The 14,410-nt window shown below is 38.3% G+C and overlaps 2 protein-coding genes across 2 annotated transcripts; one reads left to right on the top strand and one right to left on the bottom strand.

The window, feature by feature from the left end:
* Positions 1-946: 946 nt before the first annotated feature.
* Positions 947-8,684, bottom strand: kmt5b (lysine methyltransferase 5B). Its single transcript, XM_043264837.1, is given in 10 exon segments — positions 947-3,440; positions 3,536-3,735; positions 4,197-4,333; positions 4,422-4,441; positions 4,546-4,712; positions 4,796-4,905; positions 6,566-6,731; positions 6,813-6,960; positions 7,100-7,435; positions 8,312-8,684. Coding segments are annotated over 9 exon segments (2,499 nt in total). The 5' UTR covers positions 7,320-7,435; positions 8,312-8,684; the 3' UTR covers positions 947-2,109.
* Positions 8,685-10,519: 1,835 nt separating this feature from the next.
* On the top strand, positions 10,520-13,133 carry si:dkey-12e7.1 (uncharacterized protein LOC557553 homolog). Its single transcript, XM_043216751.1, has 2 exons — positions 10,520-11,225; positions 11,766-13,133. Exon 2 carries the CDS (start codon positions 11,840-11,842, stop codon positions 12,962-12,964), a length of 1,125 nt encoding a protein of 374 aa, XP_043072686.1. The 5' UTR covers positions 10,520-11,225; positions 11,766-11,839; the 3' UTR covers positions 12,965-13,133.
* The last annotated feature ends 1,277 nt before the right edge of the window (positions 13,134-14,410 follow it).

Consider the following 14,410-nt stretch of genomic DNA (forward strand, 5'->3'; position numbering starts at 1 on the left):
ACGAGAACATATTAGTCATAAATACCGAGCGTGCACAACACTGTCCCACCCACCATTTGGTTGTATATAAAAGGGCAGCGAAAACCTAATTAATTATGGTTACAACGACTTAATTGTGGTTTTGTGATGCGTATTTGGTTGGCCGTGAGATTTTATTATGCAAGACCCCCAGAAACTGTTTGAATCAGTCAAAGGAAAACGAAAAGTAATTTACGACCAAAAATATTTCTAATAAAATCGAAACCTCACCAAAATTGCATTTTCAGCATAAAAACAAGTTATATGTTTAACTAAACCATCTAATTTAAAGAAAAACACACCCGATAAAAAAAAAATAGTAGTGTTTCTCACAACCCTGCGATGAAGGCCCCTATGTCTCTGTAAGGCTTTCACACTGATCCTGGAGCCTGAATGAGGTGTTATGTAAAGAAGATGATGAATACAAAACATATAAAGATGAGGGTCCCCAGGACATGGGACGAAAACCACTGGAATAACCAACTTAGTGGACCTGAGGGAGAGAGGATCCATCAATTAAAGATTAGTTCCAGACTACAAGAATCAGTCAGTGACCTAAATAATGCTCTAGCAGATGTGGACATTTAATATGATCAGTGGCTGGTCGTACTTTATTGTACTATAGGGGCAAAACACCAGCAAACCTGAAAAGCTGCTATAAATAAGCCCAGAACATACAGCAACTGCCCATATTTACAAATGACTGTATGTGAAAACAAGCCCAAAGCTCTAAACATTCCCCACCCTTTGCACATTTTGTTTCTTTGTTATAAAGAGTTCACAATGTTTAAAAACTGGCTGTAAAAAAAATAAAATAAGATAGATACCAACAGGAATTTTTGGTTAGAAAATAGTAACAGCTGAGTATGGTAACCTGCAACTGCAGATAAACTACAAATACATCTAATAATGACACCAGACAAGCAAGTATCTTGAAAATGAGTTTTTATAGTTTTCAAGTACTTAAAACAGTTAAATAAAAACAAGTCCCAGAATATACAGAGTGAACAGTATGCCCCCAGATTATGTATACATCCTACATTGTTACTGTCATGATGCTCTTAAGAGTCAGTTGGTAAGCTTGAGACCATAGGAGTTTTGTGATCGTTAGGATAAGAAGCTGATAACTTCTTAAAAGCCCACAGATGGCAGACCTCTGACACTACAGAATGTAAAGTATATAATGAAAGAAAAGATAGAAAAAGGTACAAATAAAAATAGCCTAATATGGCAGCTGCCTACTTATAGGATCAACAATGGAAACACAAACAACAGCTTTGAATACCTTAGCAATTTTTTTCTCCATTTTTATCATTTTTAGGCAGAGCACAAAATGCACACAAAGCCACAAAGTCAATTAGATGTACTGAATACCACAATTACCATGATTCAGGAAAACAGATTCTTGATTGATGATGTTTCAGTACAACTTATCTCTTGAGGACTTTTATCCGTAGGCACGCTTCTCTATGGACTTCCAAGGTCACACAAAAAGGGTCTGACGTTCACAGAATAATTATTCAATCGTCCAATATCTTAATGGACCAGCACCAGGCCACCACAATGAGCACCACGGCCTTCCATGGCCAAAAAATCTGACACATGATAAAAAGTATTTTGATACAAAAGATGTGGCGAGATCTGTATAAATTTGAACTCCTCTGCACACTGCTTGCTCAACGATTCCCTTTAACCAGATCAAGCAGAGGAGAGAGAGACGCATGTGATTCTTGTGCATGGGAACACTGTTGTCGAAATATGAAGTGTCAACCTTTTGAGGTGAAACCATGCATGTGTTTCCCAAGTGGATTAACGTCTTGCAAACAAAGCCAAGAGGTTTATGGAATAAAACGGCTAAGCTGGACAGAATGCTAACAAACATCTGCACGTTATCAGACTTGGATAGAATTCAGACATAACCTGTACACTTTCTACAATATTTATAGTCATAGTGAGGAAACAATAAAGAAGTGCCATCACTAAAAGGTAAAGAAAGATATTTTGCCATGATTTAATTGTACATTTGCATTTTCTATTTAAATTACATATGTTCAAAATGAACATGATTGAAACGATGGATATTTACACAGCTTATGCGTTGAGTCTGAGGGACTGATCTTCTCGTCGTCTAGAGGAAATGTCAATGTCTATGGAATCTTTGCCCACGATGAGACGCAGGCGTTTTGCTGGTGGGAGCGGGATGAAATCATCCTCGTTATCAAAGTAGTCCTCTTCTTCGTCATCCGAGGACAGCGATTCCATTTCCATGCTCTGACCTACCTGAGCGGCCGCCGTGTGATCCAGAGCATCCCCCGCTTCTCGCTTCACGATGCCTAAGGTGACGTCCTCTGGGTAAGTGCGATGCAAGCCCGCGCTGTCTTCCTCCCGCTTCAGCTGGATCTTGAGCTTGGTGGAGCTGCTGTGGGGGCCGTGGCTGAAGCCGTTGTTCAGCTTGGCCACGTACGAGCTGCTCCGGTCCTTCTCATGCTCTTTGCTGAACTTGATGCTGATTTTGGAGGAGCTGGAGGAGTTGGCCTCTCTGGCCTCGTTCTTACTGCTGCTGCTGTCTCGACGCCGGCGTAGTGTTATCTTGGGGATGCCTGAGTTGTTCTGCAGAATCAGCTGAGCGTCGTATCGTGTGATCTGCCGCTTCTTCTTGCCCTTGCCTCGGCGCAGGGCCTTGCTGCTTTTAGCCGAGCCGTTGTAGTGCTGGTGGCGGTCCGGCAGGCCGAGTACCACCTTCCCACAGTCTGCTACATCTGCGGCCCGAACCGCGTGTCGCAGGTCGGGCACGCCCTCCTGGAGGAAGGACTCGCCATAGGAGCCGGACTCTTCCTGTTTTATCGTTCTCCTGCGTCTGGGACACGTCCCTTTCTTAGGGCAGCTGGTCTCCAAACTAGGGGTGTTCATTTGGTGCCCTGGTGTCACGGGGATGAGCTCTCCGGGCTCTGTCTTGAGGACTACACCCGGGCTAGACGGCTGACTTGATGCCTGCGTGCCGTCAGCCCCCTGAGCACCGAGAGAGGTCCTCGTGGACCTACGAGTTCTGTAAGGGCAAAGTATGCTGTCCTTGCACGGGGAAGCACCCTTCGAAGAGCTCTGATTGTTTTCTGATGGGAGCGCTACACTGCCTTTGCCTCCGGAGCTGCGTCTTTCTGTGTCTCGTCTGGAGGGCTCCGTGAGATTCCCGCTAGCACTCACTCGGCTAGAAGATTTTGTCCATACGCCTCGACACCGTCGTCTTCCTTTAGGCAAAGGCTGTGTGGGCTTTGACTTAAGTCTCTTTGGTAAACTTGAAATATTAGTTTGACTTCGTTTAGAGGATGAGGTAGAAGAAGGAGTGCTTGACAGAGTTTGCCTTGTTATAGCTTTAGCTTCTCCGTGCTTTTTGACACAGGACTGTGAAGTCCTCTTACGTAATGCTGGGGGAAAAAAAAGGAAAGGACGAGAAGCGAAATGATGAGCTTGAGCTGTGAAAGCATTATTAATATCAAACGTCTAGTATTACAGGTCTCACATGTTTGTACAGTGGTTGGTTCCTGAGAGTCTGCCTCTGCATTGGAGCTGACAGACTGGCTGTCAGAGTTCCTGCAACTTTCCCCCAGCTTCTTCAGTCTGTTCAGACGCTTGTCTGTCTCTCTGAGGCCGTACTTGCTGTTGATCACCGGAGTCTCCACAGGCAACCCTGCTTTCGACTTGAAAGCTCCAGTTCCACGTCTGACAAAAACACACACACAAAATTAAACATTACATTTAATGAACATATTTTTAACAAATCTGTAAAAACAACATAAAATCTTAAGTTTAATTTTAGCACTAAAATATAATTTATTTTTAACTATTACATTTAAAAATCAATATTTAAAGAAAATAAATATGAATATGAATCTTTTATTATTCAAGTTACATTTTTTTTTTTTTACAGAATTCCAAATAAAAAGGTAATACTTAAAATCTAAATATTTGTAGAGAATGTGCATAAATAGTGAAACATTAGTTTTATACTTAAATATTATGCAAACTACTATTTAAGCATTCTACAGTTCAACAGTTTATAAAATGTATAGTTTATAAAGGTTTATAAAATGACCTTCCAATACCAAATGTTGTTATATTCATTCATTCCTAAGTGCTGAATTAAAGGAAGCATGAGAAACTAGTCATGCAGCACATGATACCTTTCACAAGTATAGCATTCACAGAATTCATTATTTTCTCCAAAGAATCCATCTCCATAGTAGCAGGAGATCTCTTCGCCTGGTTCAATGTCCCGCAAAACCTTCACACAGGCGGTGTCTCGGCCTGTTGACACAAACTGCAACAAACACCACACATCAGCAAAATGTCATTTCCTGTTTCTCGGTTAATCTTTAAGTTAGTCTTAATTTTATAGAAATACTTACCTTGCAATTTGGCCTGCAATCTGTAAAAACAATTAACACCTTAGATTTACTACAAAAAAAACATGTCACTATTATTGCATAATTTATTGATCAGGTGTGCCTGTAAAATCTCAAACAAAAATACCGTGGTTAATAAAAGCCGCCGGTCCAAGCCAGAGTTGTGCGCAGTTTTTGCGTGTAGAATACATGACACTGAAATCATTCTCTCCGTGTCGAAGCAACATCCTCTCTTCACTGGGAGACAGCTCAGCAATGCAGCCCACAAGATGTTCAATTTTATCATTCCTCTTCCTGCAATGTGCACAATAAGCAAATATATGATGAAAACTAGAAGAAAATTGGGTTTATTTGATTACATAAAGACGTTAACTCACCAATCCTTTGTTGCTACAATTTTGGCTCCGTTTTGCTCAGAGGAGTAGCGATTGCAAGGAAGGATCTCAAAGCCGCTGTCTGAAGCAAACATGCGTAGGTAAACAAACACCTACCAGGACACGAGAGGGCAAATTAAAAAAAAATACAGAATGTAAATATTATATTGCATAAATAAGCAGATGTGCTTACTCAAACAGTAAAACATTAAATATTACATTTAATATTTTGGCAAATAAACATTAACATTAAATGTGTAATTCAATTAAATGCATTTACTGTTTAAAAAAATTAGTTGCAGGTTTACAATTAAATATTCAACAAACAAAAAATTATATATAAGAAAAAAATATTGTATTTTATATATATCTAGTAAGAGCATGGAGGAAAAGTTGAATTCTACACTTAATATGCAGGCTGTCAAAATAAAAACAAAACAAAAAAACATCTTAGCAGATTTTTTTCTGGTTTTATTTCAGTTTTCAGTAAGCGTAAAAGCCACAAAAATTTCATTAGAAAAATTGTTTATGAAATAAGCTGCTCATCAGACTAGTTCCATTAATAAAATAAAATAAAATAAAGAGTCTGGATATGCTTTCTTTAACTATCAACTCAACAGGCACTTCACAATCTCATCAGAATCCAATTCTGGGAGGCATGATCCAATCCCAAAAATACATTTGTTTCCCAAATTAATTCTTCTGCTGTGCAAACACATCTTTACAAGTTTACATCTTAACCAAATCTGGAGTTTCTATGCTTTTTGTTTATAGTTGGAATATCTGTGTCTCGGTAGGCTACTGCAATCTTAAAAGTAGAGGGATGAATCTTGATTTCATGATTTAATTCAATTACAATTATTGGTAACACTTCACAATAAGGTATTATATGTTAACATTAGATAATGTATTAACTAGCATGAACAAATGATGAACAATTCATTTATTACACTATTATCTTTGTTAATGAAAACACAGTTTATTCATGTTAGTTCACAGTGCATTAAATAATATTAAAAACAACTTGTGATTTTAATAAAGCATTAGTAAATGCTGAAATTAACATTAATTGAAATTAATAAATGCTATAGATGCATTATACATGCTCAGCTGATGTTCAAAAAATGTTGTTAATCAATGTTAGCTAATGAATCTTATGGTGTTACCCGATTCTCATTATCAACTCAATATCACAATGCGTCACATTCTCAGTTTTCAATATTAGCCTACTGCACATTTTCATCTAAATTTAAAAAATAAATAAAAAACGTATTTGTATATTTACAAATTTATTATAAAAAGGAGACTACTTTTTAAAACAATACCTTATTTAAAATACAGTTTACAGACAAAATAGGCTAGTTGTTTTTTTCCTCAGCATTGTTGCCGTTTGATTATTATTTATGGGATCATAGACATTAACATTACATTTTTTCTCCCTTTTGTCCTTAATATATAGTATTAAAATTATATTATTATTTGTGTATTTAAAAATATGTACATACAAATATTATTTAGAATTGTTATTTTTATTAAATATTAAATAAAAAAAATCTAGAAATACTGAATATTTGAAGTAAACTTACAAATTGTACTGTTAATGTAAATTTTTAATAAATAAACAAGCTTTTTTATATTTTTATTTAATACTAAACACATTATATTTACCAATTAAAATAGTTTGCACACTAACATAATCCTTCCAGGTCATGAAAGAAAAAAATATATATATGGGTCATCATGAATTGAGATCTTTCAAAATGTATAATTTACATGCGCTTTGAAGAGCTTTTCTTGAGACTTGGTCTTGTTGAGAAAGTGATGTCTCGTCCAGTCACCAGAAGTCAAGGCCTGAAAAGCTTTTTCCAGGTTGTCATGCTTCTTAAAAAGCTCGATCACTTCCCTCAGCTCCCCTTGCCGACCTTTAATTGGTCGAAACCTAAAAAGGAGCGTCACGTTAACATGACTGACAAGCTTCTTGACACTGAGGTTTTGATTTCACCAATGGAGAAGCACAAACCTGGTGTTCATCTTGTGGGTCTGGAAGCCAAGGTAAGGATCCAGGATCAAACTGGTGCTCAGATCATCATATTCACACAACTCCTTGGCAGTCATTCCCGATGAGGGGACATGGCGCCTTTCTGCCTCCGGGGGCGCCCCACCACAACCTGTTAGAGGATTCAGCATGAATACCACTGAGAACAGAACTAAGATTCTGCTTTTGTAGTTAAAGGAGTTGGGGGGGAAAAAATAAATCAAATTTTAAAAAAATCAAATCACTCTGTGATGGCTTTGCATGGAACTTACGTCGACTGCATCTTCTGGCACTCGGGGAGCCCTTGCTTTGACGAAGATGGGCTCTCTGTGTGTTTTGCAGCCTGGATTTGCTTACGGGCTGATTACTGGAGAACTTGCTGCCATGTCTCCTGCCATTCAGCACCATGTTCTTGGATTCTCCCATCTACTTCATACCAGCTGGCGGTCTGGAGAAGGCGCATTGAGCTTCTGTGTGCTTCTGAGAAACCATTCAACAAGGAGACAGCAGAAACCACTGGGTTGAAGCCTGATCTGTCGCCTAATCTGCCAGGAAACTCTGAATCAAACTTGCTCCTTGGCACTTTTTTTCTTCAAGTGTTACTTCACCTAAAAATTATGAATCAATATTATATTCTGCTTATCAACATATACAATTCATTTTCTCAATATTCGTAATTTGAACATGGTCTACATTTCAACTTCCATGGTAGTGGTTGAATTCACGATCAGCATGCAGTGAATTAAGCGTAAGATTATTACTTTTCAAATATTCTTGAGTGTAGAGCGCCACTCCCTGGATGCAATCGGAAGCAACAAAAGCTGCCTTCAATTAAACTACAAACCCTGAATTCACAATCGAGATTGTCTTGCAAATAATGCCACATCGACCAATATTTCATAAAACTAATTCATGCATAAAATGTGCTTGATAACTTCCGTTAGCATACTTCTCTACGGCAGCTAAAACGCTCCCATGTAAGCAACGGTGTATTTAAATCCCTACACAAACCACATTAACACGCCGATTTTAATCTATGACCCAAATTATTGTTTTGCTCACACTAAACGCGATTTTTAGGTGATATAAGTACTCTAAAGTGCTAGTGCAACGAGTTAGGGCGCTTGGCGTGGAGCTAACAGCCTAAATTAGCAGTTAAAGTAAACATTCGATGAACGCTAACTAGCTTAGCATCAAGCTAACAAAACAATGAGACTTGCCGAACCGGCAGAGCAAAGATATGTAAAACAGAGCTCCCGGCGGATATTCCAGCAACGGAGTAATACGTACAAGAACATGATTACACCCAGTAAATATTATTTCTGGGGGATATTAGTAAAGATACTGGCATTAACCGATAATAAAATGAGTATCACACTGGGCCTAACGTGCAGCTAGCTGCGAGATTGCTAGGCGACACCCGGAAAAGCCGTGAGCAGGAGGGATCTCGGTTAGCATATTCACGCAGCACTCTAAATACTCACTTTATTTTCTCCTGCGTTGACCGTTGTCCATCACAAGGGTCCAATGCAATCCAAAAATGTCATATTGCCAAAAATTGTCCGAAAATATTACATTAAAATTCAAGATGGCGGCCGTTTCCAGATCAACAGAGACGACAGGACAACCGAGCCGCCTCAGAAAGAAATAGACCCAAAATGTTTGAATTATCGGTGATAATTTGACGCGCGCTCCTTCTTTCTATTCCCCAAACTGTCCATATGATACCGTCGCACAACGAAAAGGTGGCTGGATGCTGATCAAGCGCTATAAACGTCTCGACAAACTCAGATGTATACAAAGACAGCGTTGTTGTTGTACCCCTTTAAATGTGCACTTGCGGCTCAGTGCGCTTGTGTTTCCGTGGAGCAGCAACAGCATCCCACCGCACAATCGCATCTCACAAATTTACACTTTTCTGTTTCAACTTTTCTTCTAGCAACTTCTAAATCCAATAACGTGCGCAGGTATACGAAACGGTGAAAAACAAATTATTTTTGGAAGTCGTGCGCACATATAGAGCAATGGTACCCTAATCAATAAGCTATTATAAACGTGTTGGTAAAACATCTCTCATTATAGTTTTGCATCGAAAACTTTTCCGAAATATGTAAGTATTTCTTTTCCACCAACTATCTGTTTTATGCAGATACTCACTAACTTTTTAGTAGTGACAAAATAACAAAAGAAGTTTACACAAAAATGCGTGAAAAAAAGCTTATGCATGCCCTACATGCATCAGAAGATTGATTTAAGGTGTTAAGGTTACAAAGAAAATAGCCTAGTTATTTGGAACAGATTCATAAATAATATGTTATTATAAGATGTATAATTATTTTAAATTATTATAATTATAACTCCTGTAATCCACAAGATGAAGTGGATTGAAGTGTGATCTTTCCATTTAAAAAATAGGTTTCAAATATTTGTTTAAAAAAGAAGAAAAGTATGTATTTAAAAAAAATAGGCTATAATCTCTATATTTTGATACTGTGTTTGTTATGAGTTTGTTATAAGTGTTGTTGCTCTATATACATTATTTATTTTGATCTTTATACGAATTCATATCACAAATCAATTGAAAAGCATTGTTGGGCAGTAACTAGTCACAGTAATAATATTACTTTTAGCAGTAACTTATAATATTACTTTTTGCAGTAATATTAGTTACCATCATATAGTTACCTTACTTTTGATACCTCAGCCACTACTATTTTGAAGTCAAATGATTCAATAAGTCCTAGATTTTCTTAATTTTCACAATTTGCACAGGCACAAGAAGTCTGCAGTGCAAGCAGGTATATGGAATATAAAAAGCTTACATTTAACAGATGCAAATATTGCCATTACTTTGTTTTTGTCAAGAGGAAAAAAAAATTATCTGGACACCAGTGTGTGAGTTGTGGCATTAAGGAGAATAAAACATTTTCTTACGAACTTTTAGTGATTTCATCATTTCTCACGATTTCTTTAGATAAAATACATCATAGAATAATTGTATGGGAATAACAGAGAATAATAGCAACTTCAAGCTATACATGACAGTTAATGAGATTAATACAACATCTTTACTTAAACATTACTAATAATCACCACTGAGTGTTTGTAATAACGTCTGACTGCGATACAATCTGGATTTTAGTCAAATGATGAGGCAGAAATATATTGTAAGTAACATTTTAAAAATAATGTATGGGGAAGATATGCAACTTATCTGGAACGTGAAAGAAGAATAATGCAACCAGTAGTGTTGATAGAAACTAGCCTAAAATATTACTTTTGAAAGGAGTAACTAATGAGTAATACATTACATTTTTGAGTAATTTGCCGTCACTGTTAAAAAGTTAAATCAGAAATATCAACTGGTAATTTGATTGTATAGACTGTATTAGAGTCTTACGAAATAGATGTGGCTTTAAACAACTAAAATTAATTTAGAATAGCCAGAAACAGGAAAGGGACTTTTTGCGACATTTGAGTTGTGATAGCTACACCGAAATGAACGTGGGGACATTACACACGTATTAAACAGGCCTTTGCCAAACATGTGACTTTACTGCAAAGTTCATAACACGCTGGGGGAAAGGGGATGACGTAAAAACGTTTGAAACGGCGCTTTAAACCAGTTGACTGAATCGAAAATGTTCGAAGGAACCGATTCGCCGGATTGATTCGGAATTCCCATCACCCGCGCCTGTGCAGACGTCTCATGACGTTACACGCCGTAAAAAAACGTTTTGGAAATGATTTTTCCTTATTTTTTCCATCGATCAGCGTGAGACATCATGTTAATACATTAGCAGTAATGGAGAAATGCGATAATACCTCTACCGCTAGACGCGGAACTACTGACAGCAGAAATCAAACAGCACGTTGAGGCTGTCCTTGAATCAGTTCTTTCAAACTAAATCCCGTTCAAACTAGCAGCAGGACTACGTCCGCAGAGCCGTTCCCGGATCAGCCGTAAACACCCGGGGGCCGTAGCACGCACATTGATGATGTCATTCGCCGAGAACAACAACAGCCTCTCACAGGGATTCTCAGCACAGCTTAGCCGCTTAGTTTGCTGTAAAGTGCTGACTAATTCGCTCTAATTAAAACGCGCTTTTGAATTAAGGGCTCGGTCAGACCATCACGATTGTTTGAGTCAAATTATTTCACTGAGCGAACTTTAGAACGGAAGATGTTTCACGGCTATCGCTAAAAGATGCCAGGCCGCGGTGACAAGCTAACGACGCGCTACTAACTTAACGCACTGTCTTAGCAAGTTTGTGTGTTTTGGTTTTGAAAAACATAACGCGCCTTATTTCTTCCACTAATTTCTCCGAGCAAAAGTGCTACAGTGTATTTGCCTGTAATAGTCACTTGACATCTCAGAAATCTGCTAGTATGTTAAAGGTAAGTTCTCATAAGTGTTTCCATATGGTTTATTAATCTAAGTTAGAAATGTATTAATTGCACACAGATTAACCTAGACGTATTATTACTGAATAAGTTTTATGCATAAGATGCTTTGTACTGTTACACATTACATTTGCATTTAATATTGGGGGGAAATGCTTAATTCGGTTCACAAACCCGGTGTGAACGAATCCTTTCTCGAATTGAATCAGTTACAGCTGTAGAGGTATTCGTTCAGAGCGGATCTTGTGAATATAAATCGCAGGCTGAAGAACTTGCACACATGTTTAAATACTGCATTTGTTTTATACTGTTTCTGTTGAGAAGATATGTCTTGTTGCACATTACAAACACATTTTGTTTTAAAACCGGTTTTAAAAACAAGATTTCCTTCACTAATCTAATTGTATCCATTACAGTGGTTCTCGAGTCATCTGATTCGGTCAGAGTGCAATTTTCCGGCATAAATCGCATAACTTGTAGATGATGTGTATTGTTGAGTTGCATGTATTAAATTATATTCTGTTTTTCCATAAGGTGCAGTCAAAAGTTTCTCATTGAGAGAGCAAGACAAAAGGATGATCTTAAAGATTTAATCCAGCACTGACAACATGCCTCAACGGAAGAGAGCCCTTGTTCCTGTTAATACGAGGAGAAGGGTTAAAGCTGATGAAGATTACTTCCCTTTCAACTCCCTGCCGGTGGAATGTCAGCTCCATGTGCTCTCATTCCTCAGTGAGGTGGACAAATGCAACTCTGCCCTTGTGTGTGCGAGCTGGAGCTGCTTGGTGCGCTCTGGGAAACTCTGGAGAGTTGCAGACTATTCCCGGCGTGGGGTATTTCATCTGGGCCAGGAGGGTCTGCTCGTTTCCAACAGAGAGTTTGAGCGCTGGAAGTCTTGGGTTCACCATTACACTCACCATCTTATATCCCGTGGGGCTAGTTTGCTCACTCTGAAGGCCAGTTTTGATTTAGGGGACCAGTGCAATAAATGGGGAGAGCTCCTGTCGCACCTTTTAGAGAACGTGCATTGTCGGGACCTCAGTCATTTGGACTTGAACTGGACGTTTACCCTGCTGGAACCTCTTGACCTTCGCGTCCACACCAGTTCTAGTTCTCACCAAGACAATATCACCAAGATGGACCAGGTTAATAACTTTCAAATTCTCCTGGCCAGACTCGTCCACAGCTGTCCCAGGGTTACCAAAATGCGCCTGCACTTCGACTGGTCCGAAACATCAGTTGCGCTGATCACTCAGTTTCAACACCTCCGCATCTTAGAATTGAAGTACTTCTGGGTATTCAAAGGCGTCAGTCCGAACACTTTACAGACGCTGACCAAATCGCTGCCTAATCTAAAATCCCTCACGCTTCACGTTCTCGTTCCGCTGCGAAATCTAGGAATCTCGTACACCCTTGAATCTCTTTCGCTCGAGTTCCTAGATGTGTCGCCGAGTCGAGGTCTGGTCTTCTCCTGCCTCAACCTCCCAGCGCTACGAGAGCTGCGGGCGAAAAAGATCGTTCGGGGCATTACTCTGGACCGCCGGACTCGACTACGGATACAGAGCCGATGGCCGTGCTTGTATCAGGTCTTACGTGAAGGGACGCCCAAACTTCAGGCCCTTAACAATGAAAGACTCCTTCCCAACTGGAAAGAGCAAAGTTACAGAGAGCTGACGTCAATCCTCCAGCAGTCATGCTACTGTCTTCAGCATTTAGACAGCTGGCTCTGGTGAAGTCGAGACTTAAACAATTACAGGCCGCACATAAGAGCCTAAAGGGACACAGCCACATCCTGAAGAAAATGTAGGAAAATTAGAAGGACCAAAATATAATGGGACAATGCACTTCTGCTGATTCGCTGTAATTAAAAATATTTCAAGTTGTAATTTAATCATACGTCAGCCCCCATGCCAGCAAATAATTGGATTAAGTTCAAAATAATGTCCAGATTCTTAATTATACAATTATGCTTAAAAGGAGTCTTGACTAGTGTTGTGCTACGAGGGTTTATGTTTCAGACTGAAGTGTGTGCATTTTTTAGGGGCTTAGGTGAATTCAGGAAAATTGTTCTATTGTGCAAAGAGGAGGATAAAGCGGATTGCTGCAATAGAGCGTGGATAACATTGACAACTTTAATTCCTTATAACATTTCAGTCCTTGTGTGTTTCAGTAGAAACTGTCAAAAAAGAGGGTTTTTTTGCCTTTATTTTGTGTGTATTTTTGTCTTGAACTAGTTTTTATTTCAGTGTTTTGAGCTCTCTGTGACCAAACGTTGTAACATTCCTGATAATCTATATTTGAGACAATTCTGATGGCAATTTAATTTTAATCTTTCTTTTATGAACTGGAAACTCTGGTATACAGATTTTATTTTTTATCAAGCCTAGGATTGTTCTTTTTTCTTTAAGCATTTTCACGAGTGAAAATATGCATTGTGCTGCATCTTCATGTTTATTTGTATTTGTGGCAAATGTGTTAATATAATTAAAATGATGATTAAGTTTAGTAATGAGAGTAAAACTTGAACAGCTAAGACATTCTTGACATTATGAGGTATCAACTGACCAATGAAGCATAGACTGACTGAGATCAGATGCTCAGCATTTGTGCTAAGCATTAACTTAAACCTTAAAGACATAGTGTGCCTTCAATGATGTTTGTGACTCGTGGAGTTCTTTGATTTTATGAAATGAAAATATTGCCTTTAGCCTCAAACCAATAGACCAGTTGTCTAATTTATTTCACATGCACATACGTTTTTTTTCTTTGATGCTGCATTTCCTAGTAAACATCCCAAAGGATGAAAATATGATTTGAATGCAATATCTCAAGCTCATCCACAGGATGGCACCCTTGTCTTTCTTTTTGTTGTGTTTTTGTCTTGCCACAGTGGTGCAGTGATAAGTGAATTGTGTGTACAGGCTGGAATTGTAACAGCTACAATAAATTGATATGATTTTACAAAATAATATGTGTGCCGTATTTTATTACATTTTTACATTTAATTAAATGTAAAATTAAATGCATTTTTTAATTCAAATCTTCGTGCTACAAAATGGTCTGATGTTACTTTTGGTTCCTTCCCATCGGTGTTAACATATAATGCTATAATAAGATAATTCTCAGTTGTCATTTGGATTTTAAAGGACAGAAGGACAGAAGTCTTTTTAAATCCTAAA

Source organism: Puntigrus tetrazona, chromosome 18 (genome assembly GCF_018831695.1).
Source record: "Puntigrus tetrazona isolate hp1 chromosome 18, ASM1883169v1, whole genome shotgun sequence".
NCBI classification, from domain to species: Eukaryota; Metazoa; Chordata; class Actinopteri; order Cypriniformes; family Cyprinidae; genus Puntigrus; species Puntigrus tetrazona.